Here is a 25,087-nt window from a genome sequence, read left to right as displayed (position 1 = left end):
CACTGGATTGCTCATCAATAAACTAAGAAATAGACTCGCCAGTGATCTGGTCGACGCAATCGTGTTTTTAAATAAGAACAATGTTCATGTGCCCAGTGACGCCGATCCGAGTGACTTTTAAATGTGGCAACGGTGTTTTGTTTGCATGTGTTCGCTATGTAAATAATACGTTTAAGTTCAGTTCAAATTATTTATAGATCTAACTGTTTTGTCATGTAATTATTTTGTCGTCATGTAAATATTATGTTTCTCGTTCTATTGTTGATGTACAATATTAAAGCACGTGTTCGCTATGTAAATACTATGTTTAAGTTCAGCTTAAATTATTTATAGATCTAACTGTTTTGTTATGTAATTGTTTTGTCGTCATGTAAATATTATGTTTCTCGTTCTATTGTTGATTTACAATATTAAAAGTTTAAAAACAGTTTTCGTCATTCAATTTTAACAATTAGCGACGGCATTGCTGTGTCAATATTTAGTCACTTCCGGGGAACTTCCGGTAAAAACGAAAGTAGAATTCATGGAGTAATGGTACGGTAAACATAGTTGATTTTTTTCTAACAGATGTTGACCGAATATCCGAATATTCGTTCGGAAGGATGACCGAATATCCGAATACCAATATCGGTATTCGTTGCCATCCCTAATTATTTCATAATATTTTTTTTTTTAATTTAAAAATTGTTCAAACCTTTATGAACAATTAATAAAGTTGCAATAAAAAAGCCTATATCACCCAAGGTTTGTACCTGAAGGGAGGTACAGATCTGGTTGGTAAGCTCTATCAGGTAGTCTTCCCCCTGACCCGCTGCCCGTGCTATTGCAGTCGCCAGCTCATGCTTCAACCTGCCAGCAACAAGGACAGCATGGTGGTGAATTATTTTTTTTTACAAAATTAAATATACAATAGGAATAAAGTTATGAGGTTAAATATTATGAATAACTTGTGAAGAAGGAGCTCAGGTGAGTTGAGCCCACAATTTCATCGCCAACTGTTTACATTCAAATGCATGTTTGTTTTCACAATGACTCAATGTTCATATATATGTTGACTTCACTACAATGCATATGTATAAAATTGTATGGAGATCAACATAGTTCTTTTTCAATATTTTGAAAATACTGACAAAGATTGTCAAAGTATTAAACGGATAACCAATAGTAAGGAGTGTTGATGCACGTTATTGAACTAGACCCCTATTAACCCTTTCCCACTCAGAAGCGAAGTGAAAATGGCTATGTGCAAACAGCATAAAAACAGAACAGCCTGCCAGTAACTCGCAGTCTGTTCAGGTTTTATGCTGTTTGCTGCTCATCAGTATCTACAGGTTGGAAATGAAGCCTTTAAAAAATGAATCTAGTAAGAAAGGTCTTTAGTTCAATTTAATTTTCTAAGGGACTACAAAGGCGTGAAAATACGTATCTAAGTGGTAAAGGGTTATTTCTTCACTCTACCTCTGCACATTGTAGTATACGAGGTTGGAGAGGGAGCAGCTCTGTGCGGCCAGGCAGTGCTGTGAGGAGTCACAGAGCCCCAGGGACCTGGCTGTTACAGCCCCGTGGGGCTGGGGGGCCCGCAGCAGCTCATTGGACAGCAGCTGGATGTTCTCTATGTCCAGCTCCTTCCATACAAACACCAATACCTCATACACAAATGTGATTTGTACATGACAATTTGAATATGACAACTTGACAACATTTTTTCATTGCTTTACATTTCCAAGTTGGACAAATATAAAATTCATATACACAAATGTACTGAGGTTGTCATTCTCATTTGGTATTAACAACCCTCCTATAGAACAAATAAGGTCTTAAGTAAAGTCTATTTTTTTAATATCTTACCAATATTCATATGTCAAATCTAAAGATTTTTATTAACACAATAGCAATACATACCCTTTTTTTGCAATATTATTTTATATAAGGTGTTACATTCAGAAACTGATCTCTGCAGACTACCTGATATCAAAATTGCAATATGAAGACATTTATAACAGATTTATCAAATTTGCCATTTGAATACAAGCAAAGACTCAAATTTCAAAGTCAAATGATGACAACCCTTTTTTAACTCTTTGTTTGTGTAAGTTTGAGGAATGTTTACCCAAACAAGATATGTGTTTGTCAGAAACACAATGCCCCCTATTGCGCAGCTTTGAAGCCATATATTTGACCTTGAAGTATGACCTTGACCTTTCACCACTCAATATGTGCAGCTCCATGAGATACACATGCATGCCAAATATCAAGTTGCTATCTTCAATATTGCAAAAGTTATGACCAAGGTTTAAGTTTTGGGACACACACAATGAAAGAATGAATGAATGACAGACAGACAGGCCAAAAACCAATATACCCCGATCTTTCGATACGGGGGCATACACAGATTTATTATGAATTTATGGGCCAAAATATTCAGATTGCTCCACACATCTCTTTCCAACTGTACCAACCTGCAGCACTGCAGCGCTGGCAGCCATGCCTGAGGTGAGGCTGGGAGAGCACGAGATCACCTCCATTGCTGAAGAGTTGCAGTGGTCTATCAGCTTCAGCAGAGCCCGCCGGCAATACATCCTTGCCAACGTGCGCTCTGTCCTCATCAGCTCCCTGGGCACAGGCATGCACAGAGGTTCAGCATGATTTTTACTTGCAGTGTCATTCAAATTGATCACAAGTCTAATTACATGTTCATTGTACAATAAAAAATTATATGTTACAAAGTACTTATAGTAAAACTGAAAACAACCAACAAATTTACTAACCAATATATTGTAAATAAAATCATAATAAATAGTGCATGGATAAGTTGGAAATATTCAAATATATGCATTACATGTGTGTGCATTATTTTTATAGAAATCAAAAATAAAATACTTCTATAACAAACCTCTCAAGATCATTTGAGATAACTTTATTTTATTTCCACTTGCTAATACTAAAGATAGCACAGTGGCTACAGGTCACTATTTGGGCAGTCCCAAGACAGTGACCTGTGTAAGTTGACGTTGCCCAATATAGACCTGTGTATATTGATGTGCCCAATACAAACCAATGTATGTTGACAATGCCCAATACACATGTGAATTTTGACATTGCCCAATACACCTACGTATATTGACATTGCCCAATACAGACTTATGTATATTGACGTTGCCCAATACAGACCTGTCTATGTTAACATTGCCCAATACAGACCTGTGTACGTTGACATTGCCCAATACAGACCTGTTTATTAGGGCTCACACGGGTCAAAAATATTCTTTGGGTCGGTGGGTCAAAATTAAAATACCCGAGAAAATTTGGTTCGGGTCGGGTTAGACAATACTTAAGTTATTTAAAATAAAACTACATTAATTGTCATAGCATGTTTTAGCGTTCTTAAATATTCAAATGTTTGTCAAGAATATTGTTTAGAATATTATACTTTTTATTGTTTTGATTTATTTAAATATGAATGAAATACTGAACAGCATAAAACTATTTATTAAGTTTACACAACGTTGTTGAACTTAATCAGCAAACGTAAGTATTACTTGGAATAGCGATTAAAGTGCATGTACAGGAAAAACAAACTGTCTAGCAAAAATAAAGCTTGTCTTATTTTGAGGAGAGAAGCCAAAACAACTTTCACTGTAAGCTATAACTGCATTTTCTACTTTTAAGTCAATATATTTTATAATACAAGTTTTGTATTTTAACATCGCCATTTTGGGATCTGAATAATAAATTAAACTCGACATTTATGCTCTTGGTGCATCACTTCTATTTATTTATGACTATTTGTAATAACAACACTGCTTAAACTGATAACGGGTGTGATTTTACTTCACTTGTTTAAAAGAGATGATTTGACTACACGTTCAACATGTAATCTTGCACTTCATAGCTTGCGACCCGAACCGATATCGTTCGCAGAAACTTTGACCCGGATCTGCGGGTATTTTTTTTCGGGTACCCGTTTGAGCACTACTGTTTATGTTAACATTGCCCAATACACCTATGTATGTTGACATTGTCTAATACAGACTTATGTATGTTGGCATTGCCCAATACAGACCTGTGTATGTTAACATTGCCCAATAAAGACCTGTGTACGTTGACTTTGCCCAATACAGACCTGTTTATGTTAACATTGCCCAATACACCAATGTATGTTGACATTGTCCAATACAGATTTAAGTATGTTGATGTTGACCAATACAGACCTGTGTATGTTAACATTGCCCAATACAGACCTGTATATGTTGACATTGCCCAATACAGACCTGTTTATGTTGATGTTGCCTGATACAGACCTGTGTATGTTGACATTTCCCAATACAGGCTTGTGTATGTTGACGTTGCCCAATACTGACCTGTTTATATTGATGTTGCCTGATACAGACCTGTGTATGTTGACATTTCCCAATACAGACCTGTGTATGTTGACATTGCCCAATACAGACCTGTTTATGTTGATGTTGCCTGATACAGACCTGTGTATGTTGATATTCCCCAATACAGACCAGTGTATGTTGACGTTGCCCAATACAGACCTGTGTATGTTGACATTGCCCAATACAGACCTGTGTATGTTGATGTTGCCCAATGCAGACCTGTGTATGTTAATGTTGCCCAATACAGACCTGTGTATGTTGACATTGCTGGTGTCAAGGATCTGGCCCCCTGTGATGGCAGACTTTCGCAGCCCCTGTGGAGGCCTCTCCAGTGTGTTCAGGGGGTACCAGTAGCGCACGAGCACCCCTTCACTGCGTAGGTATGTCTCCACCTGTACCAACTCCAGGGGCTGCAAAGAGTCAAGGGAGAATCAGGTTAGTATAAGGATATTGGAAAAGTTGTAGTATTATGGATTTGGTTAAATAATGAAAATAGGTTACTCCAAAGGTTAATTGAATCACTGAGCATATCTATTGTTAACATTCATAATAGAGCCCATTGTGAACTGTACAGACAAAAGATGAATTGCTAATACTCTGTCAAAAAATTGACAAGCAAATTAATACAAGATATTTTTAAAACCTTGGTAACCTGTCAGTAAAAAAGCATTAGGTAAGGTTTCTGAGTCATTAATCAATACCAGTATGGGTTGCTATTGCTTGAAAAAATCCTTACCTTTAAAGATTGATGCTTGATAAAGATTTCATTGAACTGTTTAAACAGAAATGAACATCTAACAGGTGTATATCAGTCAATATAGATGTTCGATAAAATCTTACAGTGTCTACATCCAAGACAGTTCCAGTGAGTCCGAAAGTTTTCAGCATTGATCTCACAGCAAATTTTGGTAGAACAGTTGCTCCACTTGTATTGCTCCCTGTGGGATCCTTTATTACTACAGTTGTCCCTTTCTTGACCCTTTCAATTGTGAACTTGGCCAAGTCCTCTTTGATGTCTTCTATTGTGGGAAGGTGAAGGTCACGAGGCATTCCTCCATTTTCTTCATACAGAAATTCAACTGTTTGTCTTGCAATGTCTGTCATACCTGGAAATGTTCAACACAATGTTTATGTTTTTGATAATGTGAACGATCTTCAACTAATATATACACAATGTAAATATTTAATCTTACAAATCGCATAACATGAATAACTTTTATATGGTATAACTTTGTATTTCAAACAACTGCGACAGTCCTGTTACTCAGAAAGAGTTCTTCCATGAACACAGTTAATGATATTCTATAGTGAAGAAAATCATGCTTATACGGAAGATGCAATTATACAATTATCACAGCCTGATGGTATTCAAACATGTGCAAAAACATTAATATGATATGAATATCCAACCATGAATGTTTTCAAATTTTTCTGGGTGACAACGGTTGTTTTGCTTAATAGGTGTACTTGCCATAGCTGTTCAACAAATTCTTATTCGTTAGAAAAATTAGTAATTTAGGCTTCTATTTCACTACTTAAACAATGCTTTTGTCAAGCAATATGGTCCCCTACCGGTGAAACTCCACCATTGTCAGAATTTTTTTTATTTAAAAAAATATTTGTTGCCATTGCAACCAGAATTTTTCATGAAGGAACAAAATGAAATGACCTGCATAATCTCCATGTTGCCATCTATCCATGTTTCAAGTTTCATGAAAAATATGAATAACTTTTAAAGTTATCGTAAGATCCAGAAAAGTGTGACAGACTGACTGACTGATACACAGAGCGCAAACCATATGTCCCCTCCGGTTTCACCGGTAGGGGACAATTACTATTGCTGATGACTATACAACATCCCTTACTGACATATTCATGTTAAAGACTCATTTTAACATTTCAAATTATTATTACAGTGAATATGCAATGCTTAATGTCAAAATGTACAGAGATATTTATATAATACGATGAAAGTTCCACTGTGTACTTAAGATATTGGTAAAATGAACACACAATATTATGAATAATTTGGGTAGAGTGGTTACTTCAGATTTTGATTCCACTGTTTTTGTACCCCAAAAAGAATGTATCAAAACAAGTAAAAGAAAGACAAATGAAAATGAACCCTTTATTATGAGCATGTTTTGAAGAATCGATACAAATATGTTTCCACAATAGGACTACATAAAACAGGATGGGACATTATCAATCAATTTCAAAATTACATAAATAACACACTGTTTACCACATATTCACATGAACCTACCCAGCTGCAGAGCTCCTTTGATCTGCTCCAAGCCGTCCTTCCTCTCCGCCTCATTCCTGAACCTGCGTCGTATGACCGGGAACACCTTCTGCTCCCAGGCCTTGACCAGCAGCACGTAGTGGTCCTCCTGATTCTGCTCCTCCTCGACACTCTCCTCGTCGCTGAGGGAGTCCTGGGATACGAGAACCGTCTGTGCTTCAGGGCCCGTACTCAACATGCTGTCGTACGAGTTGAACAACTTGTACAGCTTGCAGTTGTCCGGGTTGTAATCTACAATAGTTTTGTCTTAGGATTGAGATTGCAACCATTTCAATTAAGTGACCTTTGTGTTGTGCGACCACTTTTAATTTCCCCGGAGCGTTTTCACTCTATTCCGATTTTGTATTAAGCCACTTCTGTCTTACGCGACCAGCAACCGCTGATTTTCGAGTGATTTTTTATGTCCAAATATTGGATTCAGCAACCATGTGGTGGTAAAATATGAAAATCTTTTGATTGTTAAGTGACAAACTTGATTGCCGATTTATCATCTGTTCGACGCAATCAAAGGTAAGACGCTTCCTGTCAAGAAGGCATAAAACAACACTTTCTTGTCGATACAATTGGCCTCCTTTGTCTTACTAAACATGCTTAACCAATCATGTATTAGCAAGAGTGGAGTTAATGGTGAAGTGCTCTACCCAGTGCACTGATATTGAAAAGTGTGAAGTGCTCTACCTGATGTACTGATATTGAAAAGTGTGAAGTGCTCTACCCGATGTACTTCCTGTACATTTAAAAACGGCAAAGGTTTGTGTATACCAAATTTTTACATTTATCGTCAAAAAGGCAACAGTGTTTTGTTGGATTATTACTATTTAGAAAATTGTATGGTAATGTTATGTTTAATGGCGCTTATTTAAACGTTAAACAAGAAAGTTGTGTCACAGAATCTGTCTATGAATTTGATACTGACGATGGTTTTATTTTTTTCCAGAATGGTATTTTTTTAAGACCATTTATTAAGAAACCAATTTTGGTTACTCTCTTTTGTGGTCTATTAAAACAAGATTGTATTAATAAATCATCATCTTACCGAACTTGGATATAAGCAAATAAAATCAAAAACTTTAAAAATTCCGTAACTGTGATTAATTTTGTTGAGCAGAATATTACTGCGCTGTCAAAGGGTTGGGGGTATTAAGGTCTATTCCAAAACATGAGTAAATTTTCTAGAGCATTATTTGTAACAATTCGATAAACAGGATAACCGTCAACAAATATGTCCGAGCACTGACCTTTCAATGGTTTGGGTATCGGGATAGTCTTGCACGCTGGAGCTGATGGAGGCAGAAGGTCACTCATGTCGCTCACGTTGCTAGGTGTCGTGGGCGCGGTGACCGCCTCCTCGCTGTCACTGTCCACCTGTGAGAAGGGCAGGTGACTGAAGCTCTCGCGTATCTCTCTCGTCATGTCATCCACCTCATCCGCTGCCTCTCTGTGCTGCTGGCCCTCCGCAAAGGCAAACGCATGGGTGCCAAAATTCGCCTTTACTTTGGCAGCCTGAAACCGATATGGGTTGAGATTAAAAGATCTATAACAGCATAATGTGTAACTGCATGTTGAACTATTATCTTATATTCACTGTGTTCATCCCAATTAAACTTATACAATTACTTATAATTAGTAACTTCAAATATCATATTTGGCTAGTATAATATTCCCTTAAAGGAAAACCCATCAAACTGCATAAAGTTATCTGCTGCTAAAATTCAATACCTGAAAAAAATTAACATAAATAACCTCTAACATAAATTAGAAACCTGGTAACATTTCTTTAGCAAGCATGACAGCAAATATTCTAGGGTATTTTACTGGACTTTATACAATTTAAAAAACAACAGAACTAACTGAAAATTGAGACAACTTTAAAGATCATATAAGTTTTTTTTTCTAAAATAAATAGTGTATCACCTTCTTTTGAATGTGAACCACGGGAAACATAGCTCCAGCAACATCATCAATCCAGGGCTGGAGCCGCCTGCCATTGTATGTGAAGTATACCCTGCCCCTGGGTGTCTCACCAGGGGGTGGTGCATCCCCGCTCCTCTCCCAGCCGATGCCTGCCACACCCCCAGTCTTCACCGCGCAGTCCAGCCTCACACTGCGCCACTGCAGCAGGCTCGCACCATTGTAATGGACAGCTTTACCATTGCTGGGATAAGTATAATCATTGCTAAGTGTTAGTACGTCCTGGCAGTTTTAACAAGAGTAAATCATAATCATTATTCATGTACTTTTAAAGCAACTTTTAGTTTATGCATTATTTTTTATCCTATGCAGTAAAGAAAATATTATGGTTATTATGACCATGTATAAGATTTCCCTAACAAATGCTGTTCGTTTCCTTTTTGCTTTGATTTTTGGCCATCTTCACCAGTATTTCAGTATAATCATGGCAGTCAGTTTACCAACTCAATCTTTCCTGGGAAAGCTGGTGACCAGTAACAAGTGCAAATACACCAGTAACTGACAATCGTCCTCCTTAAATCAGAGGTAGGGATAGAATGGCCTTAGAAAGGATTTTATGACCAGACGTAGGGATAGAATGTTAGAATGGATTTTATGACCAGAGGTAGGGAAAGAATGGCCTTAGAAAGGATTTTATGGCCAGAGGTAGGGATAGAATGGCCTTAGAAAGGATTGTATGACCAGAGGTAGGGATAGAATGGCCTTAGAAAGGATTCTATGACCAGAGGTAGGGATAGAATGGCCTTAGAAAGGATTTTATGACCAATCACCACACAAATTATGTAGCTGGGCCACATTACCAAGTATACTGAACATCAATTTGAAATTTTGCAAGTTTGCAAACATAACCATGACTGTTATGTAAGTATGTAAACACATAAATGCCAGAATTTTTCAGGTCCAAATCGGGACTTTCCATAAAAAATTGTCGGGACATTTGACCAAAAAGCGGGACACCTAAAACGATCAATTATGCCACGTTTTCTTGTGTCAATAGTCAGTATATTACTTACAAAAACTCTAAATTTCTGCCCAATATTGACGATAAATGTGTGTTCAGAATTTCGTGAACACAGACGTTCTCCATTTTCCGGAAGTAAACATTCTCCATAAACTGAAATGAGGGGTATCCCCGTATGCCTCGATTTGACATCCAATTGGTACAAGGATATCCCCTTGAACATGTGTAAATCGTGTGACTCGATGTGAGCGCATTGTTCTTATTCAACCAATCGTAAGTTAACTCTAAATTTAGATTGATGCAATATGTAAAAACTATTTTCTGAAAATCAGTCGAAAACGAAAGGTTATTTGTGAGAAACATCAATGTGTATTGGTCAGCATTCAATTTGTTTGATGTACACAATCGGTGTTTTTACAGGATTTATAACCTTAGGTTGTATAATACACAGGATAATAGTATTGTTTGACTTGATTGGGCCATAAAATACAAACCCAGGTGGCATTAATTTCTGTACGATGCATCTTTCGATAGCAATTAGCGACCCCTATCATAAAAACAGCATGGTGTGAATGCTGATTAAATCAATAAGTTGCCGATAAATCGCTGATAAGGTGTCAAAAACAACACTGGTGCACTCGAGTAGTAGAAGTGGGTTGTTAATTGGAGGCAATAAAGGGATTAGCGATGGTAAGTTTTAGACAGAAAGAGCTGGAAAAGCGAATTTTATTGGGAACTAAATAGACCTTACATTGTTTTTAACAAATGTCGGGACAAATCGTCTCATATTGGGACGCCGGGACAAAAGGCCCAAAAGCGGGACTGTCCCGCCGAGATCGGGACGTCTGGCATGTATGGTAAACAATACATGAGATTATTATTTGAAGATCTTATGCAAACCTGAGGAAGAGGCATGTCCCCAATGGGTTAGTCCACGGTCCATCCTTCTTCTCAGCTAGTGGCGCAAATCCAAAGGAAACAAACACAGCGCTCTCCTCCTGGCCGTCCCCAAATGAACAGAACTCCAGCTCCCAGTAGAATGAAGGAGCCTAACAACAGTGGTTGAACATGTGTTTCATTGTAAGGAATGAGTTTCATAAAAAGGCATTTTAATGTTAGTCTCATATGCCCATTATCATTTTTTATTTTACTTACATATTAAAATCAGTATTGCTAAAAATCAAATTGTAAATAAAAAAAAGTTTGTTTTTCATATTTTCACATTGCTATTTGCAAGTTTTACTATATAAAAGTACATATTCATACATATTAAATACATCTGTAATAAAAACCCATATTATAATGTATTAAGAGCAAGCCACATACCTGTTGTGGTATGGGCATGTTAGCATACACCATGGTACCGCGTGGGAAACCTCCCCGTGCACTGGGGTCACCCAGGAAGGTCAGACTGGACATGTTGTTGGAGAACAGACATCCCTGAACAGGAGGAAACACACGACATGCATCCCAGGTCATCTCCTTGTTCTGAAGTGATAGACAAACATGTAATAATTCCCTACCTATTGTTGCAGTACTTCATGCACAATGGATCAGTTAATCAGCACAACTTAATACAGGAGAGGTAAATAGTAACCTAGCACACCATGTAGTAATTTGTAGCAATTGTAATAATGAACAATACATGTATCTAACAGGTATGGATGACCCCCACATTCCTTCTTTTCTAAGAAATCCACTCATGTCAAAAACAAGTTATTGTAAGGAAAAAAATTGACTTTTGAATTTAAATAGGGAGTTAAAATATACACAACACATTGAATTTTAAAGGTTTATGTGTGTGCCAAGTTATTTTTCACATACATCAATAAATGGCAAACCTTAGGGGAGAAAAAATAAAATGTTCAAGCTGTTTTATAGCTTAATTTACATTTTTGCTTTCAAGTGTGTCATTAACTTTGGAGTTCAGGAGAAGCCGCTGACATAATCTCCTGATAGTGGCCTGTGTGGTAAGTTGTTTTAAAATGTGAAAAAGGCGGCATATAGCAGTGGCACAGTGCCATATGGCACCTTCTTCAAACAAGAGGGCCTGAAAGGCCCAAAGTCGCTCACCTGAGATTCAAAGGAACTGACCTGTTCTGTGCAGCCCAAGATGTTATAGAACAAAATGTTCTTACCAACTTTCATGACTAAAGAACACCCTGGCAGCCGTGTTTTTCTACAGACCAGAACTATTTTATTACACATCCAAGATATCATTTACACAAATATTTTGACAAAGTTTCATGAATATTCATGAAGCCATATAAGGAAAAATGCCCAGCCCCCTGGTGGCCATATTTTTCAAGCAACTGGAACCATTTTCGAACTTGTCCAAGATATCATTGGGACAAATCTTCCGACAATGTTTCATGATGATCGGTCAATAATTATGACTTCTAGAGTGTTAACAAGGTTTCACTATAGCTATATAAGGAAAAATGCCTTGCCCCCTTGGCGGCCATGTTTTTCCACCAACCGGAACCATTTTTGAGCTCATCCAAGATATCATTGGGACAAATCATCTGACCAAGTTTCATGATGATCGGACAATAAATGTGGCCGCTAGAGTGTTAACAATGTTTTACTAAAGCCAAATAGCCATATTAGGAAAAATGCCCCGACCCCTGGTGGACATGTTTTTAAAACAACCGAAAACATTTTCAAGCTCATCCAAGATTGTATTGGGACAAATCTTCTGACCAAGTTTCATGAAGATCGGAAAATAAATGTGGCCTCTAGTGTGTTAACAAGGTTTTACTATAGCCATATAAGGAAAAATGCCCCGCCCCCTGGCGGCCATGTTTTTCAACCAACTGGCATTATTTTGTTAACTCTTCCAAGATTTTGTTGGGATGAATCTTCTGACCAAGTTTAATGAAGATCAGATAATAAATGTGGCCCCTATAGTGTTAACAAGATTTTACTATAGCCATATAAGGAAAAATGCCCGGCCGCTTGGCAGCCATGTTTTTCAAGCAAACGCAACCATTTTCGAACTCGTCCAACATATTATTAGGATGAAACTTCTGACCAAGTTTCATTAAGATTGGACAATAAATGTGGCCTCTAGAGTGTTAACAAGGTTTTACTAAAGCCATATAAGGAAATATGCCCTGCACCCAGGTGGCCATGTTTTTCAAGAAAACAGACCATTTTGGAACTCATCCAAGATATTATTGGGACAAATCTTCTGACCAAGTTTCATTAAGATCGGAAAATAAATGTGGCCTCCAGAGTGTTAACAAGATTTCACTATAGCCATATATAGCCATATAAGGAAAAATGCCCAGCCCCCTGGCAGCCATGTTTTTCAACCAACCGGCATAATTGTTTAACTCGTCCAAGATATTATTGGGATAAATCTTCTGACCAGGTTTCATGAAGATCGGACAATAAATGTGGCCTCTAGAGTGTTAACAAGGTGTTACTAAAGCCATAAATATAGCCATATAAGGAAAATTGCCCCGCCCCCTGGTGGCCATGTTTTTCAAGCAACAAAACCATTTTCGAACTGGTCCAAGATATCATTAGGATGAATCTTCTGACCAATTTTCATGAAGATCGACAATAAATGTGGCCTCTAGAGTGTTAACAAGATTTTTCTATAGCCATATAAAGAAAAATTACCCGCCCCTTGGCAGCCATGTTTTTCAAGCAAACGTAACCATTTTCGAACTCATCCAAGATATTATTGAGACCAATCTTCTGACCAAATTTCATGAAGATTGGACAATAAATGTGGCCTCTAGAGTGTTAACAAGGCAAATCTTGACGCCGCACAACGGACGACGCACGACGGACAAAAGACGATCACAAAAGCTCACCATGAGCACATTGTGCTCAGGTGAGCTAAAAATTATTTTACCCCTTGGGTTTTGTTACTTATAACCCCAACTCCATAATTTGATCAAACCAAGAAGACGGCATACATGCAATGTAAGATACCAATTATGACACATCTGTATGTTGCACTTTCAGAGATGTATATTTTTTCTAGTAAGGTCCATTGTAATAATACTTATGTTACAGAAGTTCTAAGTTGAAAAAGAGGCACAACTTTGGTAATATTTTATATGGGATGATAACAATTGCACACGCACAACTTCATTCCATAAGACATAATGCCTGCAAGTTTAGGTGTAATGCATTGAAAATTATTGGAATATTACTGCCAGCAAGTTTGTGTCTACAGATGGACCGACAGACAGAAAGACACAGAAAGAAGACAGATGGAATTTTTTGGTTATTCCAGAACATACCATTAACCTTATAGGTGGGTGCATAATAATCTGAAAGAAAGTTTGGCAAGTCATTCAAAAAACCAACATACCCTGTTATCAACCTTGCTAGGTGGGGGAGGTGGTTTAGCACAGTCCCTATAGAGAGTTCTCAGTCTCTCGCAGTGGGACTCTACCACAGGCTGGCGGGCACCTAAAACATAGCAACCATCAACCTACAATTTGAATAACAAGAAAAGTTATCACAGGGGCGTAGCTGAACCGAAGATAAGAGCTTCTTTCCCAGTGACATTTCCAGTGTGTTGTCTCCTACAATCGAAACTCCTTCCCAGGCATTGTTAAATGAATTTGACTTTAGTTAGTTTACTTATCAATACACTTGATCTTTTGATAAAAATAATACACAATTGATCATAAGATAAATATTGCCAAACTATGCTAATGCATACATATACATGCATGAATGACTTGACAAGTAATATTGCGCGCCAGATATATTGCGGTTGCGATCTTTGGAACCCACCAACCCCGATATATTGGAGTTGCAGTGTATATCAACATACACACATGCTATGTGTGTGTGTATTACCTGATAAAACAACATATTAAATTGGAAATGATGGACATTTTGTTCAAAATCAATTGGAGTCAGGTTCCGGATATGAGGAGTAAAAAGGAGTAAAAACTCTGATTACTTGTGAACATTTTATTGGAGTGCCTGATTTTTTAGAGGTTTAGAGGGTTTAATAAACAGGAAATTGTATCTGATAAAGTTACTTATATGAGACTTAACACCAGATAAGCACAATAAGGGCTTTTTTTCCTTCCTTAGTAAGGGCCGAAAAAAAGCCTTTTTTCTCAGAGTTCTAAGTTATTATATCAAACCTTTCTTACCCATTCACAGTTTACATTCCCCCAAAAAGGAAAGCAAAGCAGTTTCCCCAAATCATAAGAAAAGTCCTGATAAGAATTGTTCCAAAAATGAATGGGACAAACATGATGTTCTTTTACTTTAGTTGACTACAGTAACAGGATATAAAGCCTGTGGTACCCGTGCTGCAATCCTTGGCCAGGCACTTGAGCATCTCGATGGTGGAGCCGCAGTGCTGTATGAATTCCTTGGTAAAGCAGATGTTCTGCAGGTACAGAGCCAGAACACTGCAGGCCCGAGTCTCCAGCTCAGCTACAACCCGACAGATCTGAAGTATGCATCACAAGGGATTGTAGCATGCATGACTTGAATATGATATTAGTGTAAACAAGGGAGGATAACACATTTCTGGTTTTCAGAGGACAAAATTACAAGCAAAGGCACATTATGACATGGAAAAAAAATTCTTAACATATTTTGAGGGAGAGTGTTTTCTAAACATATTTCGAGGATTCCATATGTAAAGCTATTGTATCTGACACATGAATGTTGAAGAAATAATTTGTGTAAACAAGTGTTACCAGTAAATTCTTAAGATTAACAATCTTTGTTGAAAAAATCACAAGGCAGTTCAATAGAAAGCTACATCCCCCATCAAGATTGTTTGGAACTTGATTTTGAGTCAGAGTGATTGACTCATGACTTCTGACCATCTTCTCAATGATATTGACTTTTCCTGAAAATCCTTCAATGGTTATAAAAGATGAGATCTTGAGCCAGCAAGACTACATAATGACTTCTGCACATTGTCTTAATGACTTTAAATTGTGACCCAATTTCATACCTTTGACTTTTAAGTATGACCATGACCTTGAAATGGCATTATTGACTTATGTCCCCTCCCCATTGTAAACATTACATGAACATCTTAGAAGCATTTCATGAAAATCTTTCAAAAAACTGTTGAAGATATGGGGTGGAAACGACAATGAAGGACTGTAACTTTTCACCTTAAAGTTTGACCCTGACCTTGGGCTGTCGTGACTGACTCATGTCTCCTGCACATCCACTAAATAAACTGAACATTTAATCCTTTAAATGGTGTATGAGATATGGAGTGAACAAGTCAATTGAGGCTCAAATCTTTGACCTTGACCTTTATCATTTGAAGCAACTGTCATGAAATCCTTCAAAGGGTATATGAGTCATTGAGCGAAAACGTAAATGTAGGCTTAAACCTTTTAACCTTAGTAGGACCTTGACCTTGCACTGACAGGACAGACTCATGACATCTGTACGTTGTCTAAATCTCCTTCATTATCATATATGATGCCAGGTTCATTAGAATATATCAAAGTGTATAGGAGATATGGAAAAAAACATGGCAATACTTCTGACCTTAAGTAGGACTTTGACCTCTAGTCAGCATGACTGACTTATGCCTTCAGCACATTGTCCTTAACAGTTGAGGCAAGTTTAATGAATATCAGTCAAAAGGTAAAGGTTCTATGGAGAGAGCATAAAAGTTTATAATTACAGAAAGACTGACTTTCTCACTCATGGACAAAATGAATTCCTATGATCTTTGCATGAGATTAAAAAGTGTGTATATAATGCAATCATTTTTGTCAGAAGACACTACATAACATTATATATGGAAAACAAGAAATGTGTTTGTCGGAAACAATATGTCCCCTTCTGCTCCGCTTTGAATTTATTTTTTTGACATTGACCTTGAAGGATGACCTTGACCTTTCACCACTCAAAATGTGCAGCTCCATGAGATACACATGCATGCCAAATATGAAGTTGCTGTCTTCAATATTGCAAAAGTTATGGCAAAATGTTAAAGTTGGAGCAAACAAACCAACAGAGAGACCAACAGACAGACCAACAGACAGGGCAAAAACAATATGTCCCCCACTATAGTAGTGGGGGACATAAAAATACACACAAAAATAAAATAAATGAACAATTTTATTTAAAAAACGTAATAAGCTACTAACTACATTTGTCTTCTAGTATCCCATAGTATAAACCAAATATTGCACAGACATTCTCAGAACATGTACCTGGTTGGCCATGCTGTTACCATCATCATTAAGTGGTAGAACCTGCTGCAATGCAGAGATGTTGTCTTCACGTGGCAGTAGGATGGCCTGCATGGCTGTCACCACAGAGTCAGTGAGGCAGAACCGCTCACTGGCAAACATCTGAAAATTTAACATAAACTGTTGTCAAAAAAAAACAACCTATAGGAATCACTGTAGGCATATGTACTTAACACCCCACTTTCTGCTTTAAGATCTATTGTGCAAAATGTTTTTACATTAAATATTGCATTTTTACCTTTGATGTCTAAATATGACATTGACTTTGCTACTTAAAGCAACAAATTCGATATCAGCGTACAAATGCCAATGTCCTAATTTATGTGCCCGTACCCTATTCCTCACTGGTTTCACCCTACTGAAGGGTACTTGGATATTCTCTGCATATCTGGGTGAGTAGCTGCCATCAAGGTCCGAGTCAAGCTTGACAGTGACCAGCCCAGTCTGCTGAGACATGTTCACCACAATGCCCGTCGACTGCTCTACATTCCCTAACACCTACAGAACAAATAGAATCATGACAAAGTACAAAGTTTGTTTCACTCTTATCGTTCAAAAACGACAAATAAGCATGATCTTTTACTAAATGCAAGCAACCACTATAACAGTTTGTTATACTCCATTGAATTTAAGTACTTGATCAGTCAAATAGAACCAACAAACATTTTATTTTATTTTACTGATTTCAATCTATTAATATTGATACATAAAATGTACAATAATACTGTATGTGCTATACTCATAAGTCAACCAAAATGCATGTACATAAAGCATGACTCATTATTATCTTTCCCAAACCAGTATATTATATATTAATAAGTCAAAACATAATTATAATTTACGTTCATAGATGTTTTGGTTGAAAGAACTCTTTTATTTGAATCTTATTCTGTGTTAAAAAGAAATTCATTTTAGCAGTGTTTATTTTGGATGATGAATAACTGACAGAAGCAACAACTAAAATAAGGTATGTAAGTATGCGTAATATTTTAGCAAATGCCGAAACAGCCACTTGGTCCTCTTTAACTGCTAAAAATGGTTTGCTTACCATACATACACACTGTCTCCTCCACTCACCTCCACATGGCAGCCAGGCTTGATCATCTCCTGGAAGCCTCCCAGCGCACACAATGCTGCGTTGACCTGCCTGGCCATGTACATCAGGTTCAGAGTGTGACACCGTGGGGAGCTCAGACTGTCCAGGGAGTTGAGCAGCACTGGTAGACCAGCCAGAGCGTTCATCAGCACCTGGGTAGGAGCAGCAAAAAGGGAGACTAAAATCTTGTGAAAATAAGTCAGGGTGAAGAAATTGACTGTATATTATCAGTTCATTGTCTGTACTGGGCTAATTTTTCCATTGACAAAAAAAGAGCACATGATGAAAGTTAAGTGTGCTAAAAAGTTAATAAAAAAATGTTAACACATAAAATTCATCAAACAATGTTGTCCTAGCTTTTACTAAGACTCGTATCAACAATCAAATCTCACTGATTGTTCAACAAAATCTACAACAACCAAAGACAAATGAGTCGTGTTCTGAGAAAACTGGGCATAATGCATGTGTGTAAAGTGTTGTCCCCGATTAGCCTGGACACTTTCCGCTTTAATGGTATTTTTCGTTTAAAGAAAGTCCCTTTTTACCGAAAATCTAGATTTAAGCGGAAAGTGTCGTCCCTGATTAGCCTGTGTAGACTGCACAGGCTAATCTGGGATGACACTTTACGCACATGCATTATGCCCAGTTTTCTCAGAACAAGACACAAATAGTCATACCCTCTGAACAGCATTAGACCAAGATCGGTTGGTATCAGTGTTGTAGTCAGGAGTGTTCAACAGGCTGTGTAGCAGCTCTATCACCTCTGCGGCCATACTGTTAGCCACATGGCCACTGATAAATGGACGAACTAGGTCCAACCTGGTAATTCCCAATAAAGATAGTAAAAGATAGAGTGCTTCATGTACACAAACCTGCACAATTAGGAATGTGCATGTTTAAAATGGTAATTAATGGTTCAACACAACTCTTATAAGATTAACCATAAACAAACAACAAAATAAAATAAATTTAATATTTTTGACCTTTCATTAAAATTTAAGCCAAACAGGTGCAACTGAAAACGAACATACATAACAAATTTGTCATGTACATCATCACTAAAACTATATTCTCATGTAACTGCCCACAAACCTGGCAAGCTCTGCATTCTTGTCCTTACATATGACCTCCTTTTCTGTTTTTTTCTTGTCTCCATTCAAAGAGTCCCCAGCAGACTCCGTGGGTGGCCCTATAGAGACAGTAAGTCCAATCTGGGCCCATTTCTCCGCCTTTTTTCGTGCTGCTTTAACATCTTCTGTAACAACCTCTGCTTTGTTGTTCTGGAAAACGGATGATAATTGATTTATAAGCTTTTACAAACATACCATATTTTATACGCTATAGCATGAGTGGATTAATAGATCTGTCATTTCAAAACAACTATGGTTAAGCATTGTAAAAACATCAATGGCGCTTAATGTCATATAAAAATACAGAAAACATGATGAAAGAAAAATTGACCTTTGTCAATTCCTTTTCCAGGCGGCTAGCTTTTTCCACATTAGATGCCCCACCAAGCCGGAACTGCCTGCTGTCAGTTCTAGTGCATAGAAATACAGGTAAGGAATACAAAGAGAAAAAAGTCTACAACTTCACACTTTTTAAAATATTACCAGTACTTACAAAGTTTTACAACTACATATAAAACTCACACATGTATCTTAAAGGCATCAGTAGTGATAGCTAATATTGTATAAACAATATCTGTATGAATATATCAACAATTTTAAGACTTTTTTCCGGTTCGCATCACTTATATGCATAAATCACATTTAAACCACAAATATACATGAAAAAGAATCAGAATTACAATTCACAGTATGTGACAGGTATCTAAAAATCCCAAGTAATAGTACAATGGGAAAAGGGGTATTCATAATTTGTGACTTTCATTACAAATTTAAGTTTACAAGAGGTATTTAGACTAAATTGCAACAAGACTATTGTCAAACAATATAAGTCCCTTACCAGCTCCACCATTTTCAGAAATTCCAGATTTTTTTTATATATATATTTGTTGCCATAGCAACCAATTACTTTTATTTAGGAACAAAATGAAATGATGTGCATAATGTCCATATTGCCATCTATCCATGTTTCAAGTTTCATGAAAAAATATTAAGAACTGTAAAAGTTATTGCAGGATCCAGAAAACCACCATTTTTAGCAGTATTTCTAGTCTATTTGTTGCCATAGCAACCAGAATTTTTTACGTCGGAACGAAATGAAATGATGTGCATAATGTCCATATTGCCATCTATCCATGTTTCAAGTTTCATGAAAAAATATTAGGAACTTTAATAAAAGTTATCGCAGGATCCAGAAAACCACCATTTTCAGCAGTATGTCTAGTCTATTTGTTGCCATAGCAACCAGAATTTTTTAAGTCTGAACGAAATGAAATGACGTGCATAATGTCCATATTGCCATCTATCCATGTTTCAAGTTTCATGAAAAAATATTAAGAACTTTAACAGTTATCGCAGGATCCAGAAAAACCACCATTTTCAGCAGTATTTCTAGTCTATTTGTTGCCATAGCAACCATATTTTTGACTTGGGAACAAAATGAAATGACGTGCATAATGTCCATATTGCCATCTATCCATGTTCCAAGTTTCATGAAAAAACATTAACAACTTTAAAAGTTATCGCAGGATCCAGAAAAGTGTGACGGATGGACGGAGACAAAACCATATGTCCCTCCGGTGAAACCGGTAGGGGCTAATAAACAAATATATAAACTTTAAAAATAGTTAAATCAACAAACAAACAGTACTTTTTTTTTAAAGAAAAGATTTTCCAAAACTGATCATCTCCAGGAGGGTGCAAACAACCGTTTAACAAGAGATGTGTTTGTCAGCAACACAATGCCCCCTACTGCGCCGCTTTGTAGCCATATATTTGACCTCTGACCTTGAAGGATAACCTTGACCTTTCACCACTCAAAATGTGCATCTCCATGAGATACACATGCATGCCAAATATCAAGTTATGGGCAATGTTTAAGTTTTCGAACGGATGGACAGACGGACTGACAGTTCAAAATCTATATGCCACCATTTGGGTGCATAAAAATGGCATTGGTACTCTGTTAAGAATCAAGTTATGATGACAATCATGCCTACCCAAGACACAGGCTGACCACTTCATTAGCTTGCTGGTCTTCTCGTTTGTGCACGAATACCGATGCACGTCCATTGTGGCTTATGAAGTCATCACTACTGCCTTTATCTCGGCTGTGGTCAGGATCAATTGACTGCTGTCTACTAGCAACTGTTGCAAGATCACCTGTAAGGCAGATTAATAAGAAGGTTTCTATGAATAATGTTTTAGTTAATAAAAGTATGACTCAAAAATACATTTGAATTACTACTTCAATAAATCAGGGCTTTCAAAGGATATAAGTGAGAGAAAAAGGTCAGACCTCTGACAATGTCTGACCATGTTAGAAAAAATAGATAGCCCTCATGGCCCACAACATGAAGTACCTGCTTTTTATTTGACTGGCCAGTTAAATGTAGTCTGGGTCAGTAATAATTTAAAGATTGCTTAAGCTTGCTGCCACTGATTTGTGACTTTTGTGGAAATTGTAATATTGTACAAAAATTTTCAGGTTTGATAGTAGGTGCATTATTGTTACAAAATTAAAGCTAAAATACTATAAACCATTTTGGCATTTGGAACAGAAATGTGAACTTTGACAACCTGTTCTTTATGAAACAAAGGTGATTTTTCAAACTTTCCCCCCAAAAGATCACATTACATCTGTTCAATGCATTTGCATATGAATGCTTAAACAAACTAATAGAGAAACAAAAATGACTCATAACCTTTATGAAAACAAGATGTGTTTGTGAAACACAATGTCCCCCTATATGATGTTTGACCTTGAAGGATGACCTTGACCTTGTGAATGATGACCTTGACCTTTCACCACTCAAAATGTGCAGCTCCATGAGATACACATGCATGCCAAATATCAAGTTGCTATCTTCAATATTGCAAAAGTATTCATAAAATAAGCGATTTGGGCCACATATATTTGACCTCTGACCTTGAAGGATGACCTTGACCTTTCACCACTCAAAATGTGCAGCTCCATGAGATGCACATGCATGCCAAATATCAAGTTGCCATCTTTAATATTGCAAAAGTATTTATAAAATAAGTGATTTGGGCCACATATATTTGACCTCTGACCTTGACCTTTCACAAATCAAAATGTGCAGCTCCATGAGATGCACATGCATGCCAAATATCAAGTTGCTATCTTCAATATTGTAAAAGTATTCATAAAATGAGCGATTTTGACCACATATAATTGACCTTTGACCTTGAAGGATGACCTTGACCTTTCACCACTCAAAATGTGCAGCTTCATGAGATACACATGCATGCCAAATATGAAGTTGCTATCTTCAATATAGCAAAAGTTATTGCAAAATGTTAAAGTTGGCGCAAACAGACCAACGGACCAACAGACAGGGCAAAAACAATATGTCCCCCACTACTATAGTGGGGGACATAAAAACGGGTGACAGGATCTGAATATTCACCAAATATCATTGCAATCCACAAACCTGGCACTAGGAAGTCTCCAAGGCGAGCCAGCAGAAGGGAGACAATTTTGGCGGCGGGATCAGATATTGGTTTGCTGGTGCTCCAGTGGCTGGAGAGAGGCATGTGGCCCCATGTAGGCAGCTCCACCCTCTCACACTCAATGGCATCCATCAAGGGCAGGGCCACCCGACATAGCTGCAGGATGATCAGCACCAGCTTGGGAGACGGCCTGAAACAACAGCTCATCATCAGCTCGCCATACAGTTCAAATGAGTCGTGTTCTGAGAAAACTGGGCATAATGCAAGTGCGTAAAGTGTCGTCCCAGATTAGCCTGTGCAGTCCACACAGGTTAATCAGGGACGACACTTTCCGCCTAAATTGAATTTTTGCTAAGAAGAGACTTCATTTAAACCAAAAATGCCATAAAAGCGGTTGTCCCTGATTAGCCTGTGCCGACTGTACAGGCTAATCTGGGACGACACTTTACGCACATGCATTAAGCCCAGTTTTCTCAGAACAAGGCTCAAATGTATGTTTTTCCGTTGTGATTAAGTCAAACGCAGTACTTTCAGTCTTTTAGTAATAATAATAAATCTTGAGAAGGGATTAACCCTTGGGATCAACCTTATAACATGCTCATTGCTTGGCAGACACCCTAAAGAAAATTTAAACAATTTGCTATTATTTTCCACTATGTGAATATATATCATTTTATTTTACAAAAATATTTTGTTCACTACAAACATATGCATATGTTCAAGGGATTCCATAATTTATCAAAATTGCTATCAGAGAAAGCACAAGGAATCCTACAGCAACACTAAAACCCTTACTGCCATGAGGAAGGGTAATATCTACCTCTGATCTAGCAGCAAAGAGAGTAGTTTGGAGACACATGCTGGCTGACTTAGTATGGCCTTGCCCATGTGACTCCTGGACAGGTTGTTCAGGAGACTCAGGACCTCCTGCAGGGCCTCTGTGCCAGCTGCCTCGTTCCCACTGGACTCTGTGGCCCGTGCCAGATGATTGGTCAGCAGGACAGACACCTGACGGGCCAAACCCGAATGCTCCAGGTCCTCATAGGCACCTGAACACAGAGCAACAAAACAATACAAAATATGATTGTGTAACAACTGGGACTCATATGCATCTGAACACAGAGTAACAAAACAATAGAAACAAGAGTGCCAAACTGTCACAAGATACGCCCGTTCGAAGGTTTTGGACACCATGCTCAATGCTTGAAATGCACTAAGTGACCTCAAAACCTAGTTATTGACCCGGCATGACCCATATTTGAACTTGACCTAGATATCATTTAGATGTAACATCTGACTAAATTTGGTGAAGATCAGATGAAAACTACTTCAATTAGAGAGCGGACACCATACTAAATGCTTGAAATGCACTATGTGACCTTGTGACCTCCTTTTTGACCGGGCATGACCCATATTAGAACTTGACCTACATATCATCTAGACACACCTTCTGACCAAATTAGGTGAAGATCAGATGAAAACTACTTCAATTAGAGATTGGACACCATGCTAAATGCTTGAAATGCACTAAGTAACCTCGTTACCTAGTTTTTGACCCAGAATGACCCATATTTGAACATGACCTACATATCATTTAGACACAACTTCTGACCAAATTTGGTGAAGATCGGGTGAAAACTACTTCAATTAGAGAGCGGACACCATGCTTAATCCTTGAAATGCACTAAGTGACCCTGTGATCTAGTTTTTGAACCGGCATGACCCATATTCGAACTTTACATAGATATTGTCTAGACACAACTTCTGACCAAGTTTGGTGAATATCGGATGAAAACTATTTGAATTAGAGAGGGGACACTGCTGTGGACGCCGCCCGCCAAGGGTGAAACTATAATACGTCCCGTTTTAAAAAACGGGCGTATAAAAATGATTGTGTAACAACTGGTCCTCATATGAACTTGAACACAAACAGCAAACAATAAAAGATATGATTGTGTAACAACTGGTCCTCATATGCACCTGAACACAGAGTAACAAAGCACTACAAGATATGATTGTGTAACAACTGGTCCTCATATTCACCTGAACACATAGAAACAAAGCACTACAAGATATGATTGTGTAACAACTGGTCCTCATATTCACCTGAACACCAAGGAAAAAAGTACTTCAAGATATGATATGTGTAACAACTGGTCCTCTTATGCATGTAAACACAGAGTAACAAAGCAATACAAGATATGATTGTGTAACAACTGGTCCTCTAATGCATCTGAACACAGAGTAACAAAGCACTACAAGATATGATTGTGTAAAAACTGGTCCTCATATGCACCTGAACACAGAGTAACAAAGCACTACAAGATATGATTGTGTAACAAGTGGTCCTCTAATGCATCTTAACACAGAGTAACAAAGCAATACAAGATATGATTGTGTAACAATTGGTCCTCTAATGCATGTTAACACAGAGTAACAAAGCACTACAAGATATGATTGTGTAACAAGTGGTCCTCTAATGCATCTTAACACAGAGTAACAAAGCAATACAAGATATGATTGTGTAACAATTGGTCCTCTAATGCAT

The 25,087-nt window shown here is 37.6% G+C and overlaps 1 protein-coding gene across 3 annotated transcripts in view; it reads right to left on the bottom strand.

The window, feature by feature from the left end:
- Window positions 1–25,087, bottom strand: part of LOC127853101 (probable E3 ubiquitin-protein ligase HECTD4) — a 115,561-nt gene that overhangs the window by 28,674 nt on the left and 61,800 nt on the right. For 2 of the 3 annotated variants that reach the window (XM_052387308.1, XM_052387317.1), the window contains exons 33-53: window positions 23,360–23,588; window positions 22,497–22,729; window positions 21,066–21,228; window positions 19,400–19,478; window positions 19,031–19,218; window positions 18,616–18,757; window positions 17,920–18,090; window positions 17,176–17,340; window positions 16,804–16,944; window positions 14,912–15,059; window positions 13,953–14,053; window positions 10,946–11,107; window positions 10,520–10,668; window positions 8,602–8,842; window positions 7,926–8,190; window positions 6,649–6,918; window positions 5,223–5,488; window positions 4,632–4,792; window positions 2,460–2,613; window positions 1,459–1,625; window positions 753–849 (exon numbers count right to left, since the gene is read on the bottom strand). In XM_052387308.1, the coding sequence (XP_052243268.1) occupies window positions 753–849; window positions 1,459–1,625; window positions 2,460–2,613; window positions 4,632–4,792; window positions 5,223–5,488; window positions 6,649–6,918; window positions 7,926–8,190; window positions 8,602–8,842; window positions 10,520–10,668; window positions 10,946–11,107; window positions 13,953–14,053; window positions 14,912–15,059; window positions 16,804–16,944; window positions 17,176–17,340; window positions 17,920–18,090; window positions 18,616–18,757; window positions 19,031–19,218; window positions 19,400–19,478; window positions 21,066–21,228; window positions 22,497–22,729; window positions 23,360–23,588 (3,692 nt within the window). The remainder of the gene's footprint in view (window positions 1–752; window positions 850–1,458; window positions 1,626–2,459; window positions 2,614–4,631; window positions 4,793–5,222; window positions 5,489–6,648; window positions 6,919–7,925; window positions 8,191–8,601; window positions 8,843–10,519; window positions 10,669–10,945; window positions 11,108–13,952; window positions 14,054–14,911; window positions 15,060–16,803; window positions 16,945–17,175; window positions 17,341–17,919; window positions 18,091–18,615; window positions 18,758–19,030; window positions 19,219–19,399; window positions 19,479–21,065; window positions 21,229–22,496; window positions 22,730–23,359; window positions 23,589–25,087) is intronic. The other variant, XM_052387325.1, reaches the window with a different exon arrangement.

Source organism: Dreissena polymorpha, chromosome 1, assembly GCF_020536995.1.
Source record: "Dreissena polymorpha isolate Duluth1 chromosome 1, UMN_Dpol_1.0, whole genome shotgun sequence".
NCBI classification, from domain to species: domain Eukaryota; kingdom Metazoa; phylum Mollusca; class Bivalvia; order Myida; family Dreissenidae; genus Dreissena; species Dreissena polymorpha.
Note: the sequence above shows the minus strand (reverse complement) of the source record. Positions and strands in the feature narration are given on the sequence as shown.